The following is a 27,297-nucleotide window of genomic DNA, read 5'->3' on the forward strand; positions in this document are numbered from 1 at the left end:
CTCACCTCCTTTCAAATGTCCTCCCAGGCCTTCAGGATTGGGCTCCTGCCCATCTTCCCAACTTCAGCTCAAACCACACTCTCTCCATTCACTCAGCTCTGGCTGCACAGACCTTTTCAATTCAAGGGAACATTTTGCCACCCCAAGTCTCTGCACTTGTTGTAACACTGCCTGGGCCAGCTCTTTCCTCTGGCTCTCTGGTTCTACAAGCTCCTGTCTTCCTTCAACCCCCAGATCCAATGTCACTTCTTTAAAGAGGTCTTTGCAGATCACCTAAGCAGAGGCCTTGCTTGATCTCCTCGAGAATACTTGGATTCTCAAATCTCAATCATGTATTAGTTTATGTTTTCACTAATGATTTCCCTTGACGAAAGAGAAAGTTCTTCAAGTCTAGGGAAAGGATTTGCCTGTTCTTCAGAGCATTCTCTGAGCCTGGCATAGTGCTTGGCACAGAGCACAAGCCCAGGAAGATTGGTCAAATGAATACATAAACGGAAGGTGGGGAAAAAATAGAGCTTGGCTGGTACATGGTGGTTCCTGGGAGTTGTAATTATGGAATATATCGTGTAGCATTTTCTGTTTGTCCCTTTAAATCTTTTAGAATAGGGCCGGGCGCGGTGGCTCACGCCTGTAATCCCAGCACTTTGGGAGGCCGAGGCGGGCGGATCACAAGGTCAGGAGATCAAGACCACGGTGAAACCCCGTCTCTACTAAAAATACAAAAAATTAGCCGGGCGCGGTTGTGGGCGCCTGTAGTCCCAGCTACTCGGGAGGCTGAGGCAGGAGAATGGCGTGAACCCGGGAGGCGGAGCTTGCAGTGAGCCGAGATCGCGCCACTGCACTCCAGCCTGGGCGACAGAGCGAGACTCTGTCTAAAAAAAAAAAAAAAAAAAAAAATCTTTTAGAATAGGGAAATAATTTATAACATAGTAAAAAAATTATAATGTAGAAAAAATATGTTTAAATACGACTGGTTATTATTTGCCTTGTCATAATTAAAATGGAACAGAATTACATTTTTATAAACATGGTTATATCCTTGGGAGGATAGGCTGGAAAATTTTCTGATGATGTCTAGAAAGTTACACTGCAAATATCCACTCACATACAACATCGGAGGGTCATTTTTTTAACCTGGAGAGGATGTTTGTAAGTTGCCTTCAATTTGTATACACACAATAGATAGTTGTACATAAATAGATATTCAACAGCTCCAGCAAAATTTCTACTGCCAAAGAGAAGAAAAATGTCAGAGTAAGCTGTAAAAAAAGTGCTGGGTTTTTTAAATGTAGAAATGGCAATTCGCAGCATTTATACAAATTGCCGTACACTGCGGGTTGCAACTCTGAAACTGAATAGTAAGAAAAGTTGCAGCTAAGAGCAAATCTGAGGACACTTGTTTTGAAAGTAAAGGCTTAGTCAGTATCACAGCATTCTGGCAATCTGCATATCATTAACTAGTGTGCTTTGTATTGGGATTGAGACTTCATGTATTGATTTTCTCCTATGTAAAGTGCTCTGACTAAAACTCTATTTAAAGTCTTCAAAAAGAATCTGATCTTGGATGAAATAAGGAGAATTAACTTTTTAAAAGCCCCGCTATGTTTCTGGTGTAATTATCTGTTAACAATATCCACATGATCATTTAATCCAATGGCTGTATGGAGCTAATATTTTACACTTGTTAGGTTATAATTTTATATACATTCTATGTAATATATGCAGAAATGTGAGTTGGTATCAGCAGAAAATATAAATAGCTTCAGAAGGAGTTAGATAATTAGAAAGTGTGAGATAATACAAAAAAAGCTAGAAATTTTAAGGTAAGTTATACCTAATAAGTTTTCTCACAGTGCAATACCTTAGAAGTAGAACATAAGACTGGATTAGACAAATAGTTTACTGAAATTTCTTATGTATTTGTACTTTGGGCTCTCTTTTCTTCTCTGCATCAGTATATTCAGTACATATTTTCCTCAATAAAACATAATTTATATAATTATTTTAGAATTACAATGAGTCTGGATATTTGTGAATGAGAAAAAACGTCTTTTCCAAGGGGAAATGGGATGAAGTCCAGAGCCCCAGACCACAGTGAGCACAGTAACAGCCCATTTGGGACTTGAGATAACAGTGTCTAATGCTTACAGACTCAGTCCATTTCTCTGAGGTTACCTTCGGAAGAATTCCATAAAGGAAACTGTATCTTTAATAACATGAAACCAATCAGAGTCAACTCTTGAGTATTTATAACAGGAAGAACTAGTGTTTAAGATATTCTAAATCACTAAATATTTTTAAGTGGTGTTTTTATTTTCAAACAAAATGATGTGATTTATAAACATTTTTGGGGCCTGCTTACCTCCTAATGCTGCTGTAATGAGTCTAGAACTTACAGTTGGCATGTCCTCAGTAAAGGCCAATGGCATGGGGGCCTGGAGGCAATTTAGGAAGGGGATATGGAGAAGTAGAAAGTTGGCTTGGGTTGAAGAACGTACTGTGACTAATCCACACAACCAACCATCCACAGGTGGACAATATTTTAGAAATGGCCCAGGGGATGCTGCTCTGGTCTTTTAGAGCTGAACGAATATTTCCATATCATATAGCTTTGTTTATAATTTACTTTTTTTCCAACAAAGAAGATTGTGCAGAATTGTTAAAGTGATCTTTTATGCCTTTAAGTGACTATCAAAATCTGCCCTGAGATAGCCACAATCCGTCACACTATCACAAAACTGCATGTTACCTTGGATACAAGGCTGGCTCTGTATGCTGCAAGTTGCTTCAGGTACTCCTTCTTCGCAGCCTCGGTTTTCTTTTTATAGACCTGCAACAACAGCAAAGAGTCTTAAATTAGAAAGTGCATCTGCTTTTGTTTTCAGAGAAGTACAATATAGAATGATAATTGCACACGCATACACAGTTATAGTTATATAATATAATAATATATAGCTCCTCAAAGATTGTGTTTTCTTACTGAAACAGATTTTTAAGAAGTATGGCAATAGACTAGGTAAGAAAAAAATTAACAACAGTAAAACTTTACACCTTTACATAAAACATATGAAAGGATTTATCTGGGTAGCTATGAGTGTAGAGGTAGTTGGCTTACAAAGATACTATTGATGAAGGTTCCCAGGGAAACCACATGTGAGTAAATAAGGCATTCATATCTATATAATGGGCAGATAACTCCACAGCGCATTCACATCCTGATATATATGTTCCATGCTAAATACAAAAACAAAGACAGAATTTAGAGATGACAAATCATGTTCAATAAGCAAATCAAAGGAAACAGAATGGAGTTTGCAGGTTCATCACGCAGTTAAGATTTGGAGCCTTGAAGTTCTATTTTCAAAGACTCAGGAAACAGTGATGGTGATTAAGGACACGTCTGGGAGAGGAATGGGAAGCCCAAGTGGCTGTGGATTGCATGCGTGCCCTGCCCTGCAGTCCACTCTGGTCGTGTCCTTTCCAAGAAAAACACTGGATGTCATGGGTCTGTGGACACCGCATTTTGAAAAGGTAAAAATGTTCTGAAATGAATTTCAGTTTACAGAAGCTTTCCATTTCTGAGAGGGAATCATGTTGAAAATAAAAGCAAAATCATCCTAAATTGAGCAAAAGTACTGAAAAATGACTTGCTTGTATGCTAAAGGTCACATCGCTAAGTTAAACAGTGAGCAGTCATTAGAGTTGAAAATGAAAGATTAGCAAAGTGAACACACATGGCTGTCTGCTACCATTAAGTTGATTCTTTCAAGGCTTTAGAGTATATTTTTGGCAATCTTTTGAAATCAGCCTTAAAGAACAAAATATTTTTCATCCTTCACTGTGTAAATGGAAATGTATTTTCATTGATACAGCTATTTTAAATGTCCCACATCTTGGATTTTACAGCAGGGAATAAGGCTTGGCTAATATTTTGTAATGCTGAGCTCAAAAACAGACACACAGATCAGTATTGAAAAGTGGCTTCGGAATTAGTCAGAGCAGTTAAATATAAATTATGTCTAAAGACCAAATATCTGCTATTTGGCAGCAGGGGTCAATTTATGGTTTCAAATGCTGACTGTGGTTTGCCGAGCCCAACACCAACTATGAAATTCGAGATGTGAGAAATATTATTTACTCATGAATATTTTAATTAAAGCAGAACATTTTACTTAAGGTAAACAAGTGACTAACCTTGTCAACAGAATTATAACAGGACTCTATGAAATGAATGTGCTAATTTTTCTCTTAAAGGGAGGGCTTCAGCCTTGACTTCCGTATTTGGCATTTTGGTTTAATAAAAGCCAAGTAAAATAAGGAATTAAGAATTAGTACAATATTATCATATAATCAGTGTGCTATCCTACTAAGTATGAAACTACAGAAACTTTAAAAATTATATTTCAGTTTTTTTTTTTAAGCAAAAAGCCAATAAATCCTTTGGTTCAAGTACAGGAGTATTCTAAATTTACTGAGCTAATTATTGGAAGTCAAATTCAAATTCTTTTTTGGAAATTCACACGTGAAAACAAACACACGCTAAAGTCGAGTAAGTGCCTTCGAACAGTGTGATCTGTGTACATCGTAAGCCTCGGTGCAGCCATGAAACACAGCTCTCCTGCTTTTCATTGATTTATTTTTTTCTTGAGAGACAGATTTCTGTTTATAGTTTTTCCTTAAACCTCTTCTCAAAGACATAATTTATAATTAATGACCTTAAACTGACAATGTTTACATTTGCTTTTAATACCTTAAAACTGTTTCAAGAGGGTTTTTCTCCTACAGAGATAGAAATCCTATTCAGGACTTTGAAGCAAACATTTAGTCAACATGTCTTTTATGGTAATGCATCTTTGTATACCCTAAGCATTTCTATCATGCTTTTATTAATATGCTACTCCAAGTGACTCCCATTCAGCTAACTAGGATATGTTTTGCTTTCAAAGGCAAACAGAATGCACTTTGGTCCATAGCGTTGTCCACAGTGGCATTTTCTAAGTTGTGGCAGATAAGACAGTATTGCCAGATGGTCTGACTGCAGTATCTAGCATTTTTCTTTCATTGGTTTCTACTGAAACAGCAACAGTGTGACTACGACGCTATCCCTTTGTTGAGCTCCTGGCAGTTAACATCACACAAAGTGTTAACTTTCCTGAAATTTGTTGCTTAACAACCAGGGAAGAAAGGTAGCTAACTCCACATGTTTCAGGCTGCATGTGTCCCCGGTTTCCCTCCAAAATCGATGTTGTTACAGGATACCTGACTAGCATGCAGAGTCCCCTGTTTTCTACAAATGGCTCCCTATTGGCTATTGATGATTGGCTATGTGGGTTCATCGCATAAGTGCCTAAATACCACTTTAGGAAAGAGTAAACTCATCATGTCACATTACATGGATTGATGGATCCACTCTTCCCTGAATAGCTGCAGATATTCAGAGGGAGAATTCAAAGGGGGGTCATTTCAGAAGGTAGATTCCTGTAATTGTGTTGAAAGGGGAGTAGCCTGGACCAGAATTAAAATCTGAGGTGGTCTCCTCAACAGTAATTAGCACCTCCATCTTTGAGAACTACCTGATGGGTCCTACTTTGTACACTCTGTATGTCTTTCCGATGTTACCTTCTAAAATTGGACAAGGATGTTGCTTGAATTCTATATCTAATGGAAACGTCTGAAGAAAGGCCTCAAATATGAATGAATGATGATACATAAAAATTCCACATGCAGGTGAAGTAGGGGAAATCCTTTAAAAAAAGATGTTTAAAAATTACCAGTAAAAAATCTCTCAAACGCATTTCAAAGCCTCTAATTATGGATGAAGAAAGTCCTCTGCTTGCAGAAAGCAAAGATGTCCCAGGACGGCATTTGGCAATGAACAACCACTGCCACGAGCAAGTGCACAGACCTTCTAACTGACAAGGATGGGTCTGATTTATGTCAAAGTTAAGTTTAGGAAAGAAATAGTCTCTCACTCTTAGGGAAAGACAAATATTTTAAAGGTATGTGATTCATACAGTAAATATTAGTATTTAGTTGAGTTACAAAATGTCTTCCAAATGGTCCACAGCTGTTTGAAATAAAGTACAAAGTTGGCCAGATGAGGATTTAAAAATCATAATACATCATTTATCATTTTCCCCCACTCATCTAAACACTTTTGAATTCATCCTGTCCTAACTGAGTTATATGCTGTGGTTTGTTATTCCAAGAAAACTACCATATCCCATCTAAGGATTGCATCTCAGTGGCTAAACTGAAACATATATAATGGCTAAACTAAAACATACATAGATAGTCATCAAATAGCAGTTCTAGAGAACCCAAATCTTGTCGCATGATCTAGTGATTCACCGAGGCATTTTTGAAATGCTCTGAATACCAGCTTGTACATATGTTTTTATAAGCTAATAATCCCTAATTGAAATCAGCAGTTCAATATCAACGATATGACAAACTCAAGCAGAAAAAAATTTCTCATACAATCTGTCATTTTCCTTTTACTTTCTGCTTCTTCCCTAAACAAACAATCCATCCAATTCATACAGAAAAGCAAAATCTTATAAATACCATTTAATTCCTTCTTCCTTCCTTCTTTTCTGCTCTGGCCCTTAGTTAATCTCTAGCCATAGTTTATTTCAACAGTGTTTACAATAATAATAAGAAAAAATGTAAAATTCTTCCCATTCTGGATTCTATCCAAAAACTAAAGGCGTTTTTCATTCTGGGTAAGTTCAAATGTAGTTTTTCCCACTACTATTTCATATTTATAGAAAATCCTTAGAAATGTATAAGGAGTAAGAATTTAACCACAATTCCTTGCAATATATTTTAGAAATTTAAAATTCTCAGCTTCTTTCAAGGCTGTTGCTATTTAGGTCAGTTAGAGCAAGTGCATCTGTATTTTACATAGAACTTAGTCCATTTAACTTAATGGTTAAATGTCCATCCTGTATAACTCGCTCAGCATTTTCTTAGGTTCCAAGGTCTTTAGAAAGTGGTATTCAGAGGATTGAAAACATTATACAATGTGACAAACCTCTTGCTATGGATTGCTTTTGAGGACTGTCTGACCCATGTAAATGGTCTCAGCAAAATTGGTTTGACCCGTTTCTGGAATGGTAAGAATCTGAACCGAGGTCCTTGCCTGAAAAAATGGCTACAAAATACATATCTGTTGATTTATTAAATGAAGGTGACTAAGGAAAGTATGATGTTTTTCAATTATGGTTACCAATCTATTGAGTGCCCAATATGTGCCTACTGTGGTGTGAGGCACCGATGTTATACAATTAAAATAAAAAAGTCATTAAAAATTATGCCTCCATTGTGTGCATTTTGTGGATCATGCACTCTCTCTAGATATTACCTCTAATTCTTTCAATAAAAATGTTGCATTGGCATAAGGCATATGGGATAATTCCCATTTTGCGATAAGAAAACAGACCAGAATGGGTAATTATTTTACCTAATATATTAGAACAGGTATATGGTAAAACCATGGTGTGAATAAAATCAGTCTGCTGTCAAATGTTCCATCTTTGTTTGCTCAATGGTTTCTCCTAGCCATGAGAACTCCTTTTGATTCTTCTCTCAAGACACACAACTGCAAGGCCTGGTCTCTTTTTTCACTGCTGAAGCCTCAGTATGCTTGGAACATAGTAGGTGCTCATGAAATATTTATTGAGCATATAATCCGTGGTCTCAGGTTTCTCCTTCTATGAATCAGCATTAGCATGTGTGCTAAGGATGAAACTGAACTGCGTGTTCTAAATTACAATGTACATCAATGGAAACAGTAGACTGATACACAGATATACAATCCACCCAAACATTTTTCCAATTATAGATAAAGCACAACAGACTTCAATGAGTATTATGTTCGAATTATTCTCCTGTCAACATCATGGAAAATTTCAAATGAAATGTCTGCTCCCATGGTGTCTGAGCATATGAATATCTGTATATGTGTAAAACAAATACTTACGCCCAGGAAGACATGCAAGAATCACATTTATGTACCAATAATTGTATGTATGGATATATATATATATGTAATAAATATATATATATAAATACCCAAATTGTACAAGTATGCTCACCATTTCTTGTAATAATTTTCATTGCTCAGTTTCAAATTCGTGTGCATATGGACTTTGCTTACATTCTCCAGTTTTTAAGTGAGCAACTGTTTTACATATCCTTCACTCCTAGTTTTTAAAAAATTGGGAAAATGCTTAATGTTTATAAGAAAACGGCCAAGATAAACACATGTGTGAATGCTATAGTGTGACAGGATTTTAGTTAACCTTAAGTATTGTCGACATAAAAATCCAAACGTTATCAGAAGATAAGGGGGAAAAAGAAACCCCGGCAGCATTATGTAGTGGGTGTCTGAGCACCAATGAGGAGGAAATGATTTGATTCTGTGGGCTCAGAGGATTTGTCAGCTGCCTCATAAGTATAATTCTGGCTCTTCATATCCCTGCTGCTTCTAATTTAGCAGGACAGGCTCATAATTGAAGCAAATTAACTATTTACACTTGCCACTTCTACCAGGGAAGAGGACACAGCAGCAGGAAAGAATGAGTAGGAAATTACATTCTTCCCACTTGTGTCAGATCTGCCCTTATATAAACACATTAACAGTAATTTCATGAGGCGTCAAACATAGGAATAAATACTGAGGAATAAAATAATGAGGTGTTGCTATTCAGCTGAACTGCTATGGCTAATATCCTTGGATATGAATTATGCATCCTGAAAGAAGGCATATGTTAACAGTATTCAAACAGTTTCCCTGCAAGTGAGATCTGCTCATTAGGTTCTGGATCTCTAGGTAAATCCACTCCCCTCTTCCACGACAGGGCTAGCATTTACAAAAATACACGCTCTGGGCACCGTGGGCTGTGGTTTCTCCTGAATACACTAAACTCTGAATAGGCTTTCCACTCCATTTTTAGCAAAACAGCATGTTTATTTAGCTCTTTGGCTGCAGCTTTAAAGCCATTTAATGTAATGTAAACAAGAACATTTTGTTTGTAATTTGCTAAATGTCTTACAGCCCGACTGTGTCTCCAATTAGGAACTTAAGGTTCATTTAGTCATTTACATCTGGTTCTGATTTAAGGTGACTTTCCTTTTTCACTTAAGAGCCGGCTTGCCGTGGCTAAAAAGGACCCAAGAACACTTTATAGCTCTTTGGACCAACCCTTTCTGCTTCAAAGTGGGACGAGCTCTTTTATTTTGTAGGGTTTTATTTGTTCTGTATTGTCACTGTGAACCCAGATCCTCCACTACAATGACCAGAATCAGAGAGTTCAGAAATAATGGAGGTAGACAGGAAATTTAGCTGGGACCTCATAATAAAGATGCTGAGGGTTGCTGAAACTCCAAGGATCCTAATACAAAGGGTGTGATATTGTTAACTTATTATTTTTCTTTCTCTGTAGGTTCCAGTCAGTGAAAGATAAGTAGCAGAGACCAACATCACAGCAATACTTATGTTTTATTTCCTTCTCCATCTGGTGCCTTTTAAACAACTTAGTATGCTTCAGAAATGGGCTCTCCATTGTCTTACGAGTCATTAGCATTTAAAACCCCCGGTTGGAATCCCAAACACAATTCTGCTCCCATTCCAGATTCAGTACCATCTTCCAAAGTATTAAAATGGGGAGATCTCTGATATGTGGAGTTTGTTCAGTGGCTTTGGTAGGAATGATTCATAAGGGAGGTTTTGTGTTCCTTGAGGATTTTTATCGCTTCTTTCAGCTTCCTTTTGATTTCTCTTCTTTGAAAGATTCTTCACAGAAACCAAAGTACATATTGTTTCTCACTCACCATGGATTCTGAAAATAAAGATCTGCCCTTCTGCAGTGGCTTCTTACTCCCGCCTATACTCCACAATGAGGAAGCATGTGATATAAACACACAGCAGCTCTATTAGTCATGTTCCCTCTGGCTGTCAAGAAAACATTCAATTGTAATCTCACTAATAGCCGTTTTTCCTTTAAATATTGTAATTTTCTGAGGCCCCCAGTAAGTCATCAATAATTTTGTCCATTTTTCCCAGTTTGTGTTTATATTTGTAGCTGTTCATAATTGTGGGCTATGATGACAACAGGATTTTGGGACAATTGTGGCACATGAAATCTTAGCCTTCCACCGGAACCAGCTGCCTACACAATGCCAACAGCATCACATGGTTGGTTCTGTAACACGCATATTTGTCCAAAATTTTGAATTTTAATAGTATGCCTCGAATCTGCTCCAGGAATGTTCTTTTAAAAATACATAGCAGTATGTGTGCTCCCCAACTTGAATATTAAATGAGAATAAAACACAATTAATTTAAGTTTGAAACGGAGATATGATTGTATGTTGGCACAATGAGTTAACATAAAGGGAGAGAACAGGTGGTAATCTACTATTATAACACTTTGGGATATTTTGCTGAAATTTTCTGGATGCCCAAATGTGCATTTCAGGCAGGCACGTTTGCTCTGCTGATGACTCTAGCAAACTGCTAGAGAAGGGCTGCCGCGAAGCAGCAGAGTGGTGGTCCAGCCGGTGCAGTGTGCTCCCTTTTGTAAGCAGTGTCTGATTTCATTAATTTGACCCTCTCCCTGCTTGGTTCTGGCACAGGCCTGCATCCAACGTGTATCCTACACCATATCTTTTGGCATAATCTGCAGCCTCACTCTCTTGATTAAGCAAGATCATCTTTTACTTGCAAATGATAGGCCACGTTGGACTTCTGTGAAGTCAAAGGAGCATACAGCATGGGGACAAATCATTTTAGAGTGACTAAAACTGTTTTGGTCATCCCAATGCCTTGTTTCGGTAACTCTTAAACAAGTGTTCAAATTTTAAAATATTTACTTTTGTAAGATAAAAAATTTATTTCTCTCAATCTTGGCATAATTGTTTAGCAAGTGGATTTTGATTGAGAAATTGCTTTATGATACCAAATGATTTATATAAGTCAACTATTATATAACTTTATCCTTTATAAAATGAATTTGCTCTCCCAAACCCTATTTTCATTGAGAGACAACCCAAAGGTAGACTCATTACAAGTTACTTACTAAACTAGGCAACATATGAAACCTGCAAGAGAGTAACATACAAAAGAGAAAGAGAAAAATATTTGCCATCATACGTATACAATTAAAAAGCCTTGCACATAATCATAATTATATCCACATTAGGGAGACCAGCCTCGATTCTGAATGCCAGAATGGGAAAATGGGAGTGACTTCTCTTTTTAACATGACAGTAGTGAATCTTATACTTTTGGGGTCTGTAAATAACTTTGATGATCAGACAAAATGAATGCAAAATATTCTACCTTAATATTCTCCTCTTCCTATATTAAAAATAAAGAGTATAATAGAATTAGTGGGAAGAAACCTGCTGCCTGATATTTACTGCCTTGAGGAACTACCTGATTTTCATCATAAGAACATTACTCTTTTCCATCAGAAACATGAGAACAGGGATTTATTTTTTAATATTGACAATGTAAAGAACCAGTCATGGGCTAGGGAAGGCCTTTGCAGACCTCCCTCTTTAAAAACCACTGCTCTTGAATATGGAAAATAATTATGAAATGTAACTGGGGTCAGATGATAGATAAGAGAAGTAAGGTGAGTGGCAGAGCAGGCGATTGATGTTTCCAGAAATGAAGTGTTTGGCAAAGTGGACACTAAAGAGGCACAAATGAGCCTTGAAACGATACTCCCAGTTCAGTCACTGAGTCTTAGGTAGGGAAGAGGGGCTGAGCCTTCACAGGGGAATCATGTGTCTTCAGATAAACAAGAATTGCTGTACCCAATCCCTAGGGAAGGGAATTGCTTTTGGGATGCTTTCTCCAGGAAATTTTGTCTCACAAAGCAACAAAGTTTATGGTACTGAATCCAGGTGCATATTCAAGAATGCACAGAGGGCTTACTGGAGCAGAGAGCGATCTACGTCTTCATACGTGGCATCATGGGTGGAGCAGGGAGGCCTTAAGGTGACATTAAGGGAACAGGGAGGGGGTTGGGATTGCTGGTTGGAATACACTTAGTTTCTCATTCAGTGAGGCTCTGCTGAATGGAGAAGTGAAGTCACTGTACAATTCGCCCTGATTGTCCAACATCAGTTGGGAACCACACCTCAGGTTTGGCAGTGTGAGAGCAAACTGACCCAAGTTAGAATAGAAACTAGCTTTAAAATTCTGCAATAATATGTTAGGTTTCAATTAGAATCTCATAATACAATGTCAACTACCCTCTTATGGTGAGTGGGCATTTTAATCGAGTGTGCAGAGAACGTTTCGGTGGTGTGTTTCCTGTTCTTAAAGAAAACTCTTGCAACACAGAGCTCCATAGGGCAGGTCTGTGTGTTTTCCTAGGACAGTACCCCTTCAGGCTGGCAATCTTGAAAAGGACGTAGGGAAATACTAGAGATTTCAGATAGCAGAAGACAGTTTTGACTTACAGAAAAGAGAGAATGGAGGGACCTGAAAGAGCAAGTTCTATGTTTCCTTAGCAACTGGTTTTGTCATTATCCCCATCATTGATTTCATAGGGTTTGTTAGGAAAAGCATTGTAAGTTGAGTGACAAGTTTTATTCATGGTAATTCTATGTACCAGGTATGTCATTGTAGATAAATCATTCAACACGATGGCGTTCTGTTTGTCTTATTGTCAGTTCTATCCTCAGTGCCTAGAACACTGCCTGGCACATACGTGCTCAACAAATATTTGTTGAATAAACAAATGAATGAATTTAATTAATATGGCCCTATTTTGTAATCTGCAAAATTTGGGTAATAATTTCCCTGTATATCTATGAGTTTTGAGTAGAACAAATCAAATAAATCATGCAAAAGTGCTTTGAAAACTATAAGACATTATACCTTATAGATATTAATATATAATATCAACACAATATATAGATCCTTATAGATGCATAAATAGGTGTGGGCTTTTCTGTATTTTATAAAATTTCTGGATATGATAAGGTAAGATTGATGTCTCTAAGAAAAAAATATGAGACTAGTTCATCATTAATGCAATTCAGAATTCTGCAGTGGCTGAAACCGCATCTACATAGTTATTTCAATCACTTATTTTAATGAGAATGCTTTTAAATTTTTCTTTGTGATGCTGAGATTTTTTTAGATGGTGACCATGGCCATCTAGTTCCTGGTTTAGAAATGTGGGATCAACATTGCTTCTTTGTTTAGATGTGCTCCATCCTCTCACTGAACCCTCACTCTCTCTGTGACTCCAGTCCTCTTTAAGACCTCTGAGCCATTTGTGCTGTGTCCGTGGTGTCTCACGTGACCTTCCGTAAGCATGGTCCTCAGTCACACCACAGCAATACATGAGAGAATGAAAAAACCAGGCATCTGGTCCCATTTAACACGGCCTAAAAATATGGTGTAAAAACATATGGGGGATTGAATAACAGCCCCCGGCAGTCTTTAGGGAATGGCTAGGGGCGGAAACCCTTGAATTTGAGGTTCATTTAGCAAAGAGCAAAGAGGGTTTTGATGACAAAATGGTAAATAGTAAGTGCTGGAGAGAGGTGTGGACAATTTCCAAAATACTTTTAGGACTTTTTTTTTCAGTCTTTATGTTCACATTGGCAACATTAAGGAATAATGTAATCCTGGCTGAGATATGTAAAAGTGCTTCTAAAAGTATCTACACTATATAAACTTTGAAACAAAGGAATCAACATGCTATTTATGGAGGAGTAATAAAGGAGTACAACATTATGTGAACATCTCAGAAAGTCTGGTTTGGATGGGGACACATTCTCAGCATCTGTTCTGGAATCTAAAGAATTTACTAGAAGCCCTGGCAAGCCATTTCTTCAGACTGCACCATCTCAGCTTATGTGGATTCCCACTCCGCTGGGAATCCCTTACCTGTTTCTGCTCTTCTCCTAAGCCATCCCACATTGAAGCCACAATTTTAGAGACTTCACCAAAGGTAGCATTTGGATTTTGGCCCTTGATGGCGGCCTGAGTATCACGAAAGAATAACGCATAGGCAGACACAGGCTTCTGGGGCTCATTGGGATCCTTCTTCTTCTTCTTTTTGGGAGTTTTTGGTTTTTTCCCCATATCGGAGGCAGGCCGCTTCTCTCCACCATTGATCTGAAAGAGAAATAAAAATAGAATTATAGGGGAACTGAGACAATTTGGGGACAAGATATATTGTTGTTTTCCTTTGAGACTTAGACACATACACTCACCCATTCACATCACTCAAACACAGGCTTTTCTAAGGGACATATTGCTTTGTTATTGTTTTTATTTTTTTCCAGATGAAACTGCATATTTCAAGTAGTCTTCATATTCATCCTACTCCCAACTTTACTTACCTAGCTTTTTTTTTTTTTTTTTTTTTTTTTTTTTTTTGAGATGGAGTCTCGCTCTGCTGCCCAGGCTGGAGTGCAGTGGCGCTATCTCGGCTCACTGCAAGCTCCGCCTCCCGGGTTCACGCCATTCTCCTGCCTCAGCCTCCCGAGTAGCTGGGACTACAGGCGCTCGCCACTACGCCCGGCTAATTTTTTTGTATTTTTAGTAGAGACGGGGTTTCACTGTGTTAGCCAGGGTGGTCTTGATCTCCTGACCTCGTGATCCGCCCGCCTCGGCCTCCCAAAGTGCTGGGATTACAGGCGTGAGCCACTGCGCCCGGCCCCACTTACGTAGCTTTTTAAAAAAGTTGGCTCTTTTTATATTATTCACTATTAAATATAATCCCTTAACATTCCTAACTTTTTCTCTTACACTGTAACTGTGTCAACAGCAGATTTCTCTTGTAGTAACACCATTGGATGAACAATCTAACTTGTTTTCTTCTAAGGAAGTTATCTCCCTCCTTCCCTCCCTCCCTCACTCCCTCCCTTCTTTCCTTCCTTCCTGATGGAGTCTTGCTCTGTCGCCAGGCTGGAGTGCAGTGGCATGATCTCAGCTAACTGCAACCTCCACCTCCTGAGTTCAAGCGATTCTCCTGCATCAGCCTCCCCAATAGCTGGGACTACAGACGCGTGCCACCACACCTGGCTAATTTTTTGTATTTTAGTGGAGATGGGTTTTCACCATGTTGGCCAGGATGGTCCTGATCTCCTGACCTGATGATCCATTTGCCTTGGCCTCCCAAAGTGCTGGGATTACAGGCATGAGCCACCGTGCCTGGCCATCCTTGTCTTTCTAATTACGGCCTTCAAACCTTGGGGGCAGCATGTCCAATAAATAAATTCAAATGGCTTTTGACTTTGCCCCTAGGTCTATGGAATGCTGCCAGGAAAACCCAGCGATGCTCATGGTTTAAAGAATGGTATGGTCTAGACCCTAGATCAGTGCTGTCCAATGGAACTTTCTCCAATGACGGAAAAGTTCTACGATTTGCACTATTCTATATGGCAGCCACTAACCATATGAAGCTAGTGAGCACTTGAAATGTGACTAGAGTTAATCAGGAGCTAAATTTTTAACTTTTCAAATTTAAATAGCTACATATGACAAATGGCTACCATATTGGAGAGTGCACCTCCAGAAATTAGATTCTAGAGCATTCTAGAACAGGTTTTTACTCAGTTTAAAAGTAGATTCTATTTTCTCCCATGTTCCTAAAGTATGAATATTTTGATAATTTCAATTGTTATTCTGATACAACTGGGATTACACATTGAACATATTTAAGATGGCTGCATTTGAATATTATCTTTGTTACTAACTAGATGTGAGAGTAATTCATCCACCTCTAAAATAAAGCATTGTGGATAGGATTTATTTCCAGCTCTAAAATTAATATGAGTCTACATGAATACAAATAGGGCTGCATCTGAAGGATTCAATTTCCACATGCCTTGCCCACTAACGAAGTGTCAAGGCAGCTTCTGTACCCTCACCTTCTATTGTGGTGGTTGTAGTTGGCTTCTCTCTGCAGATATAATGTAATATATATCTTATTTAGATAAATTGCTAGGTGGGGTATTTGTGTAAAATAACTGCCACCATTGGAGATGAAACATGATGTACAGAGAGGTCTGTGGATATGATTTCAGAGGACCTTGCTTCATGCCCTCTTTTTACTATTTTTAGCTGTTACCTTGGTTAAATTAATTTCTCCGGGCCTCTGTTTCCTCTAGTGAAAACTAGGTATGGCACCATCTTATAATGACTAAGATGGTATATATTTACATATGTGTAGCACTTTAAAAGGTATTCAAATATCAATTATGACATGGTAGAAACTTTCAAAATAATTCATTGAATGAGTGGATGGAAAATACTTTAATATTAATATGTGATACCTTATAATCAGTATGAAAGATATACCAAAAAGAGATAAGAAAAAGCTAAGTGATTTCTTTGTCTTTGTCTTTATTGAGCAATCTACTAAAAATATTATCATTCTGAAATTGTCTACTGAAGCAGATCAAAGAACCCCAGGGGGACAGGATGCTGTGAACCAAGTTGACAAGCTAATGTAGATTAACGCTAGATGATAACTTCCCTGAGATGGATCACAGAGGTGATCCTGTGAAGTCATTGGCCACCATGTAAATCTGTCAGAGACTCAGCATGTCTGGTGCTTGATACTGGACAAACTGGCATAACAATGCTGTATTAAAACACATAGGCATATATATGACCTAGAATGGTGCTTCTCAAACATGGCTGCACATTAGAGTCACCTGGTCAGCTTTTAATACCCTGATGCCCAGGTCTTACTCTACACAGTTTAAAGCAGATGCCTAGGGGTGGGAGCCTGGCCTCAGTCACACCCTCTGAACTCTACTCTTCCAACTGGCATTTCGATATCTTGAGAGACAAAACAAACAAGCAAAATTTTTCTGTGCCCAAAGCCTACCCATGGCCATATTTTTCTCCTTTTCACAACTAAACTCCTCCAAATGGTTGGCTGTGCTGGACTGATGCAGCCTCTGCAACCTACTTCAGTGTGCTTTCCTGTCACTTAGCTCTCAATTAGATCTCCACTGGCCACACTGCTGAATCCAGTGGATGCGTGTGTCTCCCCCTTACCTGATTCTCACTGTGAGGTCCCTCTCTCCCACTGGTTCCCTAACATCACCCTCTCTGAGTTCTACTCCTACCTCACTGGCCCTGATGTTTCCAGAATCATTTCAGGGTCATCTTTTTTCACCTGGCCATTAATTGGTAGCATTCCTGATTTGTTTTGCAGTAAACTCCCTTCTCTTGTGAGCGCACTTAGGTGATCTCACACGTAAGCAGGGTTTCCATTACTATTTGTGGGTGGATGGTTGTCAAGTTCATGTTTCCCCTGAGTTTTGCATACACAGAAACAACTGTTATTGACATCTCTATTTCCAAGTCTCAAAGATATTTCAAACTTAAGTCAAGCTTATTTAGTTCTGTATATTTCCATTCATAGCACGTATCAAACTTGTAATGATACAATAATGTATGTGGTTGTTAGATCTACTCCTGTCTGCGTGTAGGCACTATGAAGGCACTGGTTTTGCTCACTAGCACATATCATGGTGCTACCTGATATGTGATACATAGTAAATGCTTAACATTTGTTATAGTAGTAATAAAAATAATAATGCAAAATGATAATATTTTGTAAACATGGCCATTCTTACATTCACAATCATAAAATATTTATTTAAAAGGAGAAAAAAGGAGTCAACAAGATCCACAATGAAGAATATTAAAGATAGAGTGGTCTAGGATACAGGCTTTCAGTTATAAGATGAGTAAGTTCTGGGGATCTAACATACAGCACAATGACTATAGTGAATACTGTGTTGTATACTTGAAATTTGTTAAGAAAGTAGGTTTAAAGCATTCTCATTTAAAAAAAAGTGAGGTGATAGATAGGTTAATTAGCTTATTGTAGGTAATCATTTCACAATGTACACATATATCAAAACATCATGCTGTACACTTGAAATACATACAACTTTATTTGTCAATTATATCTCAATAAAGCTACAAAAAGAGTAATCCTCATATTTCATCAAAGATTGAGAGAAATCGGGAACAAAGTACAGAAATAAGTGAATGCTTATTCATATGGAATATTACCTAGACTTATTTTAAATTTTAATTAAAAAATTAATGATCTGACACATTGAAATCTCCATGATTACAGATTATATCAATCTTTCTGGAAAATAATCAAATGTCAATCATAGAGATAAATTTCCTATCATGCAATTTAAATGCTCTTATTAAAAGATTTCCCCACATTATTTAAATAGTTTTTGTGATGGTTAATTTTAGGTGTCAAGTTGATTGGATTAAGGAATTCCTAGAGAACTGATAAAGTATTACTTCTGGGTGTGTCTGTGAGGGTGGTTTCCAGAGGTGACTGGGGTGAGTCAGCAGACTGGGTGGGGAAGATAGACCCTCAATGTGGCCAGGCACCCTTTCATAGGCTGTGGTCCTAGATAGAACAAAAAAGACAGAAAAAAGACAACTTTCTCTCTCTCTCTCTTTCTCTGTCATACATGTGCTCTTTGTCTTTCTGCTTTCTACCATGGGATGACACAGCAAGAAGGCTCTCGCCAAGGGCCTCTTGAGCCTCTAGAATTGTAAGAAATATATCTCTGTCCTTTGTAAATTACCGACTTTCAGGTATTCTGTTACAGTGGCACAAAATGGAGTAAGAGAATTTCCTTTCTTCATTGTCCAGAATTTTGTTTGAACCACTGATCATCATGCTTACCTCCTTTTTAAGTTGGTATTTGGACAGTATGGTACAGGCTTTAGATCTACTGGATGTGTGATTCCTTGCTGTAACAGATAGGAGGACAGTCATCCTCTTGCATTTGACAACAGGCCCTACTTTTAGAGATGTCCTGAAGAAGCAGGAGAACTTGTTACTGCCAGTAAGAGGCTCAATCGTACGAAAACCACCAGTTATCATTTTGAGGCAATGGATAGCAACCCTATAGAAAACGCTAAATAATTCCACGCAGCCAATCCATTTTGTTAGTTGCCTGGAGGCTTTACCTATTTTCCTGGTTTGTCCTGGAGGGCTAGCTGAATGCAATGTTGCTTAAAGTTTTGTTTAATAGAAGCAAATATTTCATGACTTCTGCCTCCACATTTTCAAGGCTCAGGAGACATCATTTATGCATTATGGAGTGTAACTCTGGGGCTTCCATTGTATATCTGATTGAGTACCTGAGAGGCACTAGACTGTAAAGCTATGGTGTTGCCCCCATTAAAGCAGACTACCAGCCAGTCTTATCAGATTACATCATCTTTGTCTCTGCCATGCCTAAAAACAAGAGCATATTGATCTGCTTTCAGTTAATATCACACTATGCCTTCCCTTTAAATACTCATGCTAACCTTGGTTGGAATTTTCTGCCATGCAAGAAAACTGGCATCTGAGAAGACCAATCTAAAGGATACACATAAAATATTCATTACTCAAGATTCACTGCCTCTCCTTCAATAACTAAACTAGATCACCACAGTTAGATTCTTGGATCATAATATTCTGACCATTTATAAAATTGCCCTCATAGAACTGAACCATATCTAAGACAATGCCCTGACTTCCACTGAAGATTTACATAAGGGGAAAAACTATGCATGAAAGATCTCTATTTTTTATGAGATAAAATGTACTTTGGAGGGAATTGTTTATTATATTGCTCAATGTTCTTGTATCAAGGACTAGTAAGTATTCACAATATCTTTGCTCTTTAGAATAGTTTTGTTGTAGTTTGATCTCTCATGTACCCAAGTAGTTGGGTTTTGCTCTATGGAATATAAAGCTGTTTGTCTTAGGAACACTGGGCATTGCCCCCTGATCTGTGGGGATCTTATTTTTTATTTTTCGTTTTTCTTGTGTGGAAAGGATGCAGAAATGAGCTGCCATTTTAGATTCTGTGTGATGAACTGGGAATTTGTAAGGTCTACTTTTGGAAGTAGCTTCATCACATGTGTGAAAAACACATGATCACTGTTGTGTCCAAAGCCTCCTTGAAGACAGAAATGCTGCTGTAATTTGGATCCATTTTCATGTCAGTAACGGATGCACTTTGAAAGATACTTGGCTCTTATGACCACAAACTATTTGGAATAAACACAATGATGATAAATATGACTGTGGTAGAAAAATTAGCTAAATGGATTTATAATCTGTCCCTGGACCTTAATTTTGAGTATTGTCTGGATCCTGACTTCTTGCATAGATGGATGGAAACTTATAATTTTAAATCCTAACTTTCTGAAAGGCCTTGACTTTTAAAGTCTAGAGTACACTGTCTCGTAAAATTTTCTAGGATGATAGATATGCTCTCTGCCCTGTCTAAAAGGGTAGCTGCTAACCACATACGGCTCTAGGCCACTTGTAATGTGGCTAGTACAACTGAGAAATTGAATTTCTAAATTTAATTTTAATTGGTTAAATTTAAATGGAAGCAGTCACACATGACTAGCAGTTACTGGATTAGACAGTACAGTATTTTGTACAGGACACTGCTCGAGAGTACATACCGTATTTGTAAAGTTACCAGGGTTCTAAGACTAGAGAGTTAAATTTTATTCCATCATAATCTCTAGAATATGGAAGAAACCATATAATGCAAAAATGTGAATTTCTCACGATGACAAGCACATTGAAAGTAAGGAGCAAGTCCCATTAATCTTCACACCCTTCATAGCATCGGTACAGTGTTTTATATGCAATGGATCATTCTACATTTCTGCTCTGGTATTCTATAGCACCGGGCAAAGGCTTAGACTTATGAGGCAAAGAAAATTTGAAATACACATAAAAATTGTATGAAAATCATAGCAACTAAAACATGGATGAGCTGAGGCCCTAAATGTCACCCTGATTACCCACAGACTGATTTCACCATCAGTTAAAGCCCTGATGAATACATAAGTGCACAAATACCTAAATAATTATTATTCATAAATAAATATTACACATAAGCTTTACACAGATACATGGGCTTCATGTAACTTACTCGTAAGACATAGATTTATTTCTCAAATCCCTAGAGGTGCCCGAAGGTTTCTGGTAATTCACCCCTGTCATGTCTTATTGGTTAATTATAGAGACGTATTTAACTTATTTATCACAAGAAAACAATAATCTTTCACTTTAAAAAAGCATGTGCTAACAGTGTTGCTTAGATAATAGTATTTCTTAAGAAGCCAGAGCACAGGAGATAAGACTACCAAGGAAAGAGAATCACTGATATTGAAATGTCCCTGGAGAAGTTAGAAACGTCTATAAGCATATTTAAAATAAACTGCCGCGGTCCCAAAGCCTTTAATGGAGCTGGGAGAGCTGTTTAATGCACACTATCTTGCAGTAATCGCTGTAGTTTAAAATAGATTTTAATCAAGCACCATCTGCATAATAGGCTGAACAAACAACATAGAACTCCACTTATAACTCTTATCATATAAAGTAAATATTATAAACTCCTCTCCATAGAAACAGGGCATATAACAGCACTTTTTGTGATGTTTCAGTGAGTGAAAATTTTGCTACTTAAATTCATTCTCTCTTTTCTAAACTATGCCATCTAAAATCCCCTTATGAGAATAAATTCAAATAAGCATGGAAAGTAAGTCATCTAGTTACTGTGAAATCAGCAAGGCTGTAATACTTCTTTCATTTTACAATTGGGTTTATTATTATCTTTAATAACGATATGCTCTATGACTCAAAACATCAATTACAGAAAAATGCATATGAAGTGCTATACTTTTGAAATGATTCACAAGTGTGGGGCATTGTATCAGTGTCATAGTTTGTAAAGCAATTTCATTTTTAAGGATCTTTGATTCTGCCAAACATAGCTGAGTATGACTTTTGAATGAGTTCAGCAAAGGCACTCAGTGGCCTTATGTGAAATAGGAAGTTTGGGCTAATGTCCAGAAAAATCACTTTAAAGTGAGAAAAAAGGTTGGTTGTTATTTTATATACCTACTGGTTAAGTTTATCAATTTTATGAGATCCACTTGGTCTTTTCTAAATTTGCTGATGTAGGGAAATATGTTTACTTCTTATTCTTTTGGATTGAGGGCTTTTACAGGCTTACAGAGAAGGCAAGCTGTTGAGGTGGGGTCCCGCTGAATAAAATGCCAGGCGGCTATGTTAAGTCTCATTTTGTTTTTATTCCATGAATGAATAAAGTATGCTCAGTCATCTAGGGTATGTCTATATCCTGGCAAAATTATTACTTGAATAAATTTCAGGAAAGATGATTTGGAATCAGGTACTAACTGTCTGACTAAATTTTATCATTTTCTCCTGAACTAGTTTATTAGGCTCAGCCTTAACAAATAGGATACTTTTATTTTAAATAAATAAGAGGCATACATTAGTTTAATTGCTGTGGTCTAATAAATTCTTTAAAAGTATCATACACATTATACTATATAAAGTGAACAGTTACAATATAAATACAGTTCAATGATGAAAATACCAGACTTCCAAGTCCCAGTTTTAAGTATTCTGTCCCACTGCTAGTTAGATAAAGTGACGTGACATTTGGTTCTAACACTGTTTGATTTCACTTAATATTTGTAGAAACCTGTCTGTTCCTCATTTCTACTTTATTCCAGGAGTCTTCTTGTCTTCAGAGCAGTGGTAAATAAAAACTCCTACTCTCAAGGCTTATTTAATTGCTGCTCTAGTGATTTATCCTATTTGCTTTGAGAAAAAAACCTCCTGCTTCTGTCTAGTGTGGCAGAGCACATGCATTGATGAACTAGCAAATTAGTCACAAACTCTTAAAGGCAAAAACTAAGCGAACTCAGAGAAGACGCAGCGTATTAAAGGCAACTCTCATATTGAAGATACTGTTGAACCTCATGTGAATTTGAGTTAAGAGTGCAATAGACAGAAGACAAACACCATGCCTGGCCAAAAGCAAGATGTTTAATGGGAGAGGTCCTGTTAAAATCAAGAGGTAAAAGAATTAGACCGTCAGTGCAAGGGTGAAGTAACATTCCCTTGTATGTGACCTACTGGAACATGCAAGAATGGCTGCTCTGGAACTTTGATACAAATGAAGAGTGGAACAAAATCTCTTGTGTTCATTCACAAACAAAAGCCAGCATTTGTAAGATTTGTAGCCTGAACATACACTTTGTGGGTGGTCTAAAAAATTCAGGCCAAGTGTGGTTCTTAATTGTAATGGTTCAAAATATGTGGCAGAAACAAATATAAATCATCCCCGGAGAAATCACTTTTAAACAAGCTCTAAAAGAATTCTTACAAAGTTCTAATACATATTAATTCTCATTTCAAAAGTACGAAAAGCAAAATGAAACAAGCTGTTAAAACCAACATATTCAGACTTCAGAATACTTCATGTATTCAAATTAGCAAAATAAGGTATAAAACAAATATGTTTAACATGCTTAAAAGAATAAAAGAGATTAAATACATGGGTAAAGAGCAGGCAACTAAAAAAAGAAGTCCAAACTCATTTGAGAAGGAACCAAATGAAACTAAAAATATAAAATATTTGAGATTAAAACTGCAATAGACCATTTCAGATTAGGTATAGCTGAAAAGAGAATTATGAACTGGAAAATATGTTAATCAGAATGTAATACAGAGGGGCAAGGAAATAGAAAATATGAAAAAGTTGTGGAAAGGAGAAAGTCTAATATTCATCCCCTCAGAATAACAGCATAAGAAGGGAGCAAGAATGGGATAGAGGCAGTATCTGAAAAAAATAAGGAACGAAAATTTCCCCAAAATTGCTGACAGACAGAAATGATTACAATCAGAATGCATGCAAAGAAACCCACACATATCACCGTGAAGCTGCAGGACACCAAAGACAAGGGAAGATCTCAAAAGCAGTCAGAGAGTAAAGTCAGGTTACTTTCAAAGGAAAGACAGTAAGACAGTAAATCCTCAAAAGCAATAGTGAAAACAAGGATTCAGTGGAATAATATAATATCTTCAAAATGCTGAAAGAAAATAACTGTCAATCTAGAATTCTATACCCAGCAAATGTGTTTTTTAAGGTAAGCATGTTACCTGCAGACCTTCATGAAAGAACATTTTAAAGGCATAAAGAAAAAGATGTCAGGTGAAAGAAATATATAGGTGAATAAATCCAAAGGAAAAATAACTTCATAAAATAATTAAAATAGCGTTTCATGAAGTTTATTCAGCTACAGAATTCAATTAAACTATAGTTAGAATGAACAACAATAACAGCCCCCAGTAAAAACTGAACAGAAGGTGTATGGAGTTAAAGTAATCTAAGAAAGAAGGTAAAGATATTGGTAAATTTTAGACTTTTATATAGTTGTATTCCAGGGACAGCTACTGAAAGAAGAGAAAGAATATAAAATCTCTAATCTCAAAATGGGAAATAATGTAATGAGAAAAATAAGAGCAATCTTAAAGAAGATGAGGAAAAAAAGAAACATAACATATTTGCGGCATAAACAGAAAGCAACATACTTAGAAAAATAAGCCATTTTCATATTTATATTAATGTAAATGTAGTAAAGGTTTCATTTTAAAGTAAAAGCTCATTTAACTACATGACATTTATAAGAGACAGTCAGATAAAACATGGATATTTTCAACACAAAAGCAGAAAGTAAAAGGATAGAAAAATATATAATGTGATTCTTAACCCATAATTTCCTTAAAGAGAAAACTGTGCCAAAAATATACGTGTAATGCCAGATACTTTTTGTGTCTTAAAGTATCTCTTATGTTACAAATACGGGATTACAGGCTTAGAATTGCAAGCTGCCTAAGTTTGTGTTTCTTTGATGCTTTACTGTGTCTCATTTATGACTTAAGGCTGTCAACACAGTTTCCTAGCAATCAAAATCACGGGTAGTGTTTATAAGGTGATAATTTATTTTACTGATGTATTTACAATATTCCTCTCTGTCAAAACAGACTTATTTCATTTAATTGTTCAATTAGATGAGCTGGAATCAATATGTAATTGCTTAAAGACAGCACAAAGTGTTAAGAGGAAAGCTTTAAAAGCTTTTTCTGGTGTGGAACTAAATATTCTTTTTTAGTTCACTTGTTAGAAATGATTTAAATGATCTTTTTGACTTAACGCTATTTCACATTTAACTGGAGCTGTTGCACTACAACTTTCCACCTAAATCCTACTCATATGTAAAGGGAAAAATCCAGTTTAATCCTTAACTGTAATGAAGAATGCTTTAACATTTTCATCAGAAGATTTTTCTAGCTTAAATAAATATAATAATATAACTCAAATAAATGAATAGGAGGATTTGAATTGGAGACAACATGAAGAACAGTGTATAGAATTGGAATGAAGGGTGACTTTTCTTGAGATGGAAAATACACTTAAACTTCACATGACTTTGTGTCAATGTTTGTGCAGATAGAAAAGTCATTTTAATGGATGCAGTCTTAGAAATCAATCCCTAAACTTTCATGCATCGATAATTCAATAATCTATCATTATAGAATATGAATTTTACTATGCAATGCTGACACAGTCCACTAATGAAGAATTATAAATTATTTCAAGATGTGGATATTGAGATTGGAGAGGACACCCACTGGCAAAGTTTCATATCAGTATGGAAACATGTAAATTCATGCTTTAGCAAAATTATAAAATATGGACCTAACAGGTTAATAGCAAATGGCAGAACCCATGAATGTTAATGAATTTCAGATTTCTACCTACTCTTCTACTCATACAAGTGGAAGACTGTGAAAAATGTTATTGTAATTAGGAATAATGCAGTATACAATTTACTGTCAGAGGATGTTACTAATTTTGCATTTAATTTCCTGAAATGTCAGGAATGAATACTGATAAAGACACAATCCAGATACACAAATTGATCTTTACTATGAGAGTACATTAATTTTTCCCCTTACAATAAAGTACATATCATCTGTGTTTAGCAAATTGATTTGAATTATTCATGCATAATCAACATCTAAATCACTGTCCACAAACAAATTATTGGTGTTCACATTTGGGTTCAGGTACTCATTGGCCATTAGGTGTAATCTAACAGCCAATGAGTACCTGGAGCCATTGGAATAACCTGTATTTTCTGAAGAAAATTATTGCCCTGGAAATGGTCAGCTAAAGGCAAGGCTTTCAGTAGCCCAGTCAATTATTTATGAATATCAATTAGACTCCTCCTGCCATTTCACCTAACTCATGAGAGGCTGACTCACTGACAACAGGGAGAGATGGTAAGGATGGAGGGACTGGCTTGGGCAGTGTTAGGTTCTGCAGCTGTTCTAAAACATACTTGGGATTTGTTTCAGTCAGGTATGGTAAGACAGAAGACAAGGAAATGATGATTGTGAGGAAGAAGTTTCCACTCATAGATCCCTGAAAAGAGGAGGCACAGCACAGCATAGCACACAGGGCCACATAGGGAACTACCCAGGTTGGTCAGGAGACAGAAAGAGGGAGAAGACAGAGCATGCCCCGAACCTTTACTGGGGATTTTGTGGGCAGGAATGGGCAAAGCAGGCTGGCATGCTGAGTAAGCCTAGGACTGGATAGTTTGAATAACTTTGGTGGGCTATGGGCTATAAGGAGTGATCCCTAATTGTCTGACACTTGGCCTAGGGGTGATGTAGGGCAGAGGGAACACTGGCTTGGTATGTGAGAATTTTTAAAGGAGATGTTTGGGATGCAGCTGTGGATTGTTGGCATGTATACAGAAAGGGGGCTAGCAGGAGTGTCGTTTGCAATTTCTAAAAATTAGCTAGCTCTGAATTTCCAGGATTAGGGCTCCAAATGCCAGAACATCAAGAATACAAAAAATAGGAAAATATAGTCAATGCAGCTATCTTATCTTTGTCATCAGGCTAAATAAATTGATGAATCACTATTTATCTGGACTGAAAAAAGTTAGCACAGTTACTAGAAAGTTAACCATGTATATCAGGATTGCACAGTGCTGCTTTTGGTAGCATATTTATAGTTTAATTTTCCAAAAACAAAATTCTCACAATGGTAAAAAGAAAAAAAGGTGGCTGACACAAAACCCATCTTTTTATTCAGATAACTTAAAAGAATGACTCTGCTGGCGACAGACACACAAATAACCATACTGGCAAGGAGTTAACAAAAGATATGCAATGAATCAACCAGGAATGGAGTCATCTAGTATCCCTGGCACTTACTTTCCACATCCTCAATTTGAAATGGTTGGGTCAGGTGGCCACAAAGGTTTCATCTAACATCATCACCAAACATCTCCTCTCTCTCTCTCTCTCTCTCTCTCTCTCTCTCTCTCTCTCTCTCTCACACACACAC

At 37.1% G+C, this 27,297-nt stretch overlaps 1 protein-coding gene across 2 annotated transcripts in view; it reads right to left on the minus strand.

Annotated features, from left to right (window-relative positions):
• Positions 1-27,297, minus strand: part of TOX (thymocyte selection associated high mobility group box) — a 309,872-nt gene that overhangs the window by 18,738 nt on the left and 263,837 nt on the right. For both annotated transcript variants that reach the window (XM_017962033.3, XM_021942355.2), the window contains 2 exons: positions 13,922-14,152; positions 2,750-2,830 (listed from right to left, as the gene is read on the minus strand). In XM_017962033.3, coding sequence (XP_017817522.1) covers positions 2,750-2,830; positions 13,922-14,152 — 312 coding nt within the window. The remainder of the gene's footprint in view (positions 1-2,749; positions 2,831-13,921; positions 14,153-27,297) is intronic.

Source organism: Papio anubis, chromosome 8 (assembly GCF_008728515.1).
Source record: "Papio anubis isolate 15944 chromosome 8, Panubis1.0, whole genome shotgun sequence".
NCBI lineage: Eukaryota > Metazoa > Chordata > Mammalia > Primates > Cercopithecidae > Papio > Papio anubis.